General features: G+C 37.3%; 1 protein-coding gene across 2 annotated transcripts in view; it reads right to left on the bottom strand.

The window, feature by feature from the left end:
* Window positions 1-692: 692 nt before the first annotated feature.
* LOC145283786 (signal recognition particle subunit SRP72-like) overlaps window positions 693-6000 on the bottom strand; it is a 208321-nt gene continuing 203013 nt past the window's right edge. For both annotated transcript variants that reach the window (XM_080132853.1, XM_080132852.1), the window contains exon 21: window positions 693-989. In XM_080132853.1, coding sequence (XP_079988979.1) covers window positions 833-989 — 157 coding nt within the window. In that variant the 3' untranslated portion in view covers window positions 693-832. The remainder of the gene's footprint in view (window positions 990-6000) is intronic.

The raw sequence follows: 6000 nt of genomic DNA, 5'->3' as shown, positions 1-6000 counted from the left end.
CATCTGGGGTGAAGTGAAAACTAAAAATAACGATCGCGCGATGACCTCATTTAGCGTCGTCCTTTCAATCAAACCTCTTTTAGCTGTATAATCTTTAACTTAACACACTAATCAATTACTCTCACTCGTGGTCGAGACCGTTAAGTAGTTGACATTGGTTTCCACCTCCGCGTCAAAGCTTCCGGGTTCAATCCCTCCTCCCGACTAAACGTATTTTTTTATTACTTCGCTTATTCTTTAGTCTACGCCCCCCCCCCCCATACACAGGTTTATTTATGCCATTTTTTTCCGTTTTTTTTTTTTTTTTACATCGTCTTTTTTATAATATTTAAGCAGGATTATTAATTACCCCCCCCCCATACACACACCTACAAACATCCGTGGTTATATCATATTATAAATATATATATATATATATATATATATATATATTAAATTCTAAAAAAAAAAAAAATTCCCTTCAAATAGTCTAAAACGCCCAAAACAATGTGGCTGCTATTTTTTGAAACAGCAATTCTGAAACATACAACTCACTCCATTTATAAAGAAAATGTGTTTTTATTTTGTCATAAAAAGTTTAATCAATCACATAAAAGCTGCATTTGTTGGATTTTACTTGAAAATTAAAAGTACAGATTTTTAGAAAAAGAAGAAAAAAACCAACAGATTCAGTTATAGAAACAATTTCAGAATTTGTAGAGCTGCAATAATTTTATTTGAAATGAAACATTGTTGGAAGAAACACTTTTCAAGAATTATTCATTCTACTTTACTACCTTTTGCTTTTGAAATTCAAGCATTAAAAAATAAAGCTTGTTTCGGTTCCCAAAGTTTACCGCTTGCCCTTCTTCTTTTTCTTATTATTACGTCCTCCACCAGATGCTTGTGATTGTTGCCGATTTACAAGCTGTGGAGATGGCTTCGTTGCATTGGCAGCAGGACGAGGTGAGCTGGCACCACTGCCTGGGGTAGATTGCTTACTAGCATCACTAAAAAAAAGAAACAAAAATAAAATTTATATCAAAGTGGTTTTAATTTAATCAGAATTTACTCGGTTTTATCCTCAAATTGTTATTTTGTTTTTTTTAATTCTTCAAATTATTTGCAACATTAACAGAGTTGACAACTACATTTTTTACGCAAGGCAAAGCTCTTGACTCAATTGTAAGTAATCTTTTTGTCTCTATATATAAATTGAAAAGAACTGTACCAAACGCATTTTTGTAAATTTTGTTAATTTGGTTGCTTATTGAAAGAAGAAGAACAAAAAAGAAAATGTTGACTTAAATTCACTGCGAAACTATTTTAATTGTAATTTGTCTACTGTTTATTCTTATGCAAATTTGGACATTTTTTCAAATGAAGAGAAAGGTTTTTTTTGCCTTTGCTTTTAGCTGCTAACTTTATGCAAATTTTTAACTGGAGAGAAATGTTTTTTTTTTTCCCTTCTGTTTTACTTGGACTAAAGGTAATACTTTTTCATTTAGTGGAATTTTCTGAAATATTCTATTTTTGACTGTCAGTTCTAAAGTGAAAAAAAAATTTTTTTTCGTTCCCCCCCCCCCACACACACATAAAAAAAAAAACAAAAAAAAAACTAGCCATTTTGGTTAACTTCCATACAATTCCACAATTATTTTTATTCTTTTGCAACTATATTGCATCACAGTATATTTTATTTTGTTTCGCAAGTGAAAATTTTTTTTTGTCCACCCTCATATTAGGTTATCTCTAAGGTTTTTACCAAGAAGCAAGGGATACTTTGCTCCCTCCTCATACGCACACAGTCAAGAAAAGGATATTTTTTTATCATTATTATTTTATCTCTCTTCTCCAGTCAAAAATGGAAATAAATATTTTTTGTGCGCTTGGGAAAGCCATTACAAGATGGAGATTAAAGCAGTATTAATCCAGCTAATGAAGGCTCAGATGGACCAGCAGTAGAAGGTTGAGGAAAATTTAAAAGAACGTGATAAACAGCTACACTTACAATTTCAAGAGAGGCAATAAGCGTTGGAGAAGAGAATGCTACTCCAACACAGAGACAAAAAGAACTATTGTTAAAAATGTTCGATAGAATGGAACACAGAGATGATAGCTTTGCTTTTTCCCAAAGTACGATATGGAACGCTATAGAAACGTTCAACTACCAACCGGAGTTGGATGGGACGTTTGACGCTTTCTATCAGAGATATGGGGACCTATTCACCGTGGACTGTCAAGAGTGGAGCAACGCTAAAAAAGTTTGCCTACTTTTGAAGAAATTAGGGACCACAGAACATAGCAAGTTTGTGGACACTCTTAAAAGAGCACTGAAGAAGGCTCAAGGGACCCCAACAGATGAAGCACTTCAACAATTTCTACACGTGTATAGGATTACACCCAACCCGAACACACCAACAGCAGTCTCATCTGCAGAAATGATGTTTGTGTGGAAAGTGAGATCCATTTTTGACAAGCTCTTACCCAAACAGTCAAGTGACCACTTGTGTAGCCAGTAAACGTTTCATGTCAGACTGTTTTTCAAAAGTTATAAAAACAACACATCATTCTGGGAGGTGGGTACAATTACTAAGAGAGTTGGTCACATGGTATACATCGTCCAAGGACCAACCCACAAACGTCACCAGAACCAACTAAGATGTCAACCAGTTGAAACCAGCGACAGTCCACCATTGGAAGATGAGCCGATAGACACTGTCTTCGAAACTATTGATCTTGAACCTCCTGAACCAACACCCGAACTACAGCGGTCATTCTGTAAGATGAAGTTTACCGAGCCATTGATGGTAAACCCTAAAAGGAAGAGGTACTGACAGCCTTTACGAATAAAAAGCTTCGGAGGGGGGTGTTGGAGACGCCCTTCCATGGGATTAATGGACTATCTCGTGATGCCACTTCCGGTAACGAGTACCGGAGATTGGTACGTGGCCAAGGAGGTCGTGTGCTATCACCCAACAGTTGAGGAATGGTATTGCTCAACCCGCCTTGCCTGTAATATATGTGAATATATGTTTGTTTCTAAAAGTCCTGTGTTCTTTTCGTTTTATTTCCATTTAACACCATAACATATATCAAGATATTAACATCATAAAATAAAAAATTTCACAAATATTATTCAATAATCGGAATCATTTTTCTCAACAATATTTAACCAAAAATGATGTAGCACGAACTGTTGTTCATCACAGTAAAAAAAAAGAAAAAAAAAAGGTTACTCTGAAAACTCTACATAAACAAAATAAAATTCAAAACTACATTAGAATAAATTCATTTCTTTTTTTTTTTTTAAATATAATACAGCATGTCCTGGTAGTGCAGGGGGTTGATCCGTTGTTGGGGCTGAAACAATAAGAGCATTGGGTGGCATCAACAGTAGTTATTTGGATCGGCAGGAGACAAGTCCTCATATGTGCGACCATCTTCATCAGTGAACCTGAATATCGCTACCTTTGACCATCAAAGACAAGCATAGATCATGGTGTGGAAATGGTTAAGTGCATTGGGTGGAAATTCAACCAGATTATGATCAGGGGTTTAGTGCATGGATGGAGAAGTGCTGATGTGCACCATAGCCAGAAGGCATGGACCTTCTAAAGGGTTAATTTCGTTGATAGCTGTGATGCAGTGAAATAAGGAAAAGGTGCAGCTAATGATGGACTGTCACAAACATCATGTAAACAAATTCATAAAATACGCAGATGTTTGTTGCTAAGATGCATTTCTTCTGGACTTCATCTCCAAGTAGGTCCATGAGACGGAGATCATAGACTGGAGATCAATGAAAAGAGGCACTATCTGTGTCTGGGGTTTCGACTGAACATGGCTTTCCTTAACATGAAGGTCAGCATCAGCGGAGTGCTATTACAGGAGGAACCCATGGACTGCATAACATTGATGATATCTTTGTTGACAAAAGCAGTGTGTCTGTTTAGTGTCAGGAAACATTTAGCTCAATTTGGGCTAGAATATAAGGACATGATTGGGGGATGACGCACATGCTCTGATTGATGCTCTTAAGAGAACATGGCATCTTGTGCTGGAAGTGAGGAAATGCAATCCCATAAGTTCCCAATATTGTCACATGATGAACCGTATCCTTCTTGTGTTTTGTTCTTGTTAGACGCCTTCCAATGTGTGTATGGTCTCATGTGGCATGGGGAGTAATCAAGTGAACTAGTTTGATCACAAAGTGCTAGGATGACAAAGTTATGCATAATGCAGTAAAGCGTAATGATCCAACTTGTGGTCCAGCTTGTACACAAGAAAGATACAAGCCTGTGTTAAGAAGAAATGTCACATACCACTTATTTCTCCAAAAGGGTTTGCCCAGCAACAACAAAAGCAACAATTGTCAACTAGATGTGAAATGTCAATAGGTTTAGCACCAGTTCACTGAAGAATGGAACAAAAACTAGAGGCAAGCAGCAACTGACAGAGATTGAGGATGAACATTACATATGATGTGCATTCATTCTTTTTGCGGACTTTTATCTTCATAGTTGTTTTCAGGTTACGGCCAACTCATCCTGTGGCCTTCTTCAGATGATAAACCACAGCACGATAGGAATGCATCATGTAACTGCATCCTCAGTAATTACTGCGTTCCATAGTTGTCATTTCACCACGTTTTGGCCAACTAATCCTCTGGCCTTCTTGGGTAGGATTGAAACCACTTTCTTCACCTAGAACCGTAGAGACTCAATGCCTCCATCTACTGAGGATAAGTTGCCCGACTCAGCATTCCTATATTGTTGCAGTTTATCACCTGAAGAAGACCAGAGGACGAGTTCACTAAAACGTGATGAAAAGAACAATTATGAGGATAACAAGCTGTAAAAGGAATGAATGCATAGATTATGATGTAAAAAGCACCTCTTCTCATGTCCATGATATCATAAAAAACACCTCCAAGGTACATGGACTTGATCTCATCCCTGTTATTAGAATTAAGAAATGCTCAGTTGAGCTAGTCCCCATACTTTCCAAGCTCTATAATAAATGCCTTACTGAATCTTGCTTCTCTAATAGCTGGAAGATGGCCTTTGGGTACCAGTGGTGAAAGGAATGACTCAATTATCGCCCAATCAGTCTCCTCTCTCTTTTTGCTAAAATCTTTGAGACCTTAATTAATCAAGCACTAGTCCACCACCTTGCAAAAACAAATAATCTCTCTGACAAACAGTATGGATTTAGGCAATGTCGTTCTACTGCAGATATTTTAACAGTCATTTCTGAATGCATATACCATGTATTAGATAAAGCAGGCGAAGCCAGGATTGTAGCCCTTGACATATCGAAGCCCTCTGACAAAGTCTGGCACGTAGGGCTTCTAATGAAAATTAAATCGTATGGTATAACTAGACATATACTAAATATAATTAGATTCTTCTTAGACAATAGGACCATCTAGGTTGGCATTGATGGACGTACATCCAAGCAGCATAACATTAATGCGGGAGTGCCTCAAGAGGGTCAATCCTTGGACTATTATTATTATTAAACGCTCTCTCTGATAGTATTGTGTCTGAGATAGGTATATTTGCTGATGATAAAATGCTTTATAACATGCACTAGGAAAGAACGAATGTACATAAATCTAAGACAATGGCAGAATCATTAGAAAATGACCTCCAGACCATAATGAAATGGGGCCACAAATGGATGGTAACATTTAATGCTAGTAAGACTAAGTTGCTCTCCTTTAACAATTACGCCTTTCCAACCATCGAAATTCATGACAACCTACCCGAGAATTCTTCCTTTAAACTCCTTAGCTTAACATTCGCGGACAATATGAACTAAAACAAATACATTGAGGACATTGTGAAGGCTGATGCAAAGAAGGTGGGTTCCCTCTATTGTGCTAGAAGACTACTCACACCTGAGAATATCCTGTACTGCTACACCATTCGCCCATGCATGGAATACTGTTGCCACATCTGGCCTGATGCATCTACCACTGGCCTCTCCCACTTGAATAGGGTTCAAAGAAGAGTT

Source organism: Euprymna scolopes, chromosome 8 (assembly GCF_053919585.1).
Source record: "Euprymna scolopes isolate OS-2025 chromosome 8, ASM5391958v1, whole genome shotgun sequence".
In the NCBI taxonomy this organism is placed as follows: domain Eukaryota; kingdom Metazoa; phylum Mollusca; class Cephalopoda; order Sepiida; family Sepiolidae; genus Euprymna; species Euprymna scolopes.
This window is presented reverse-complemented; position numbering and strand designations above follow the sequence as displayed.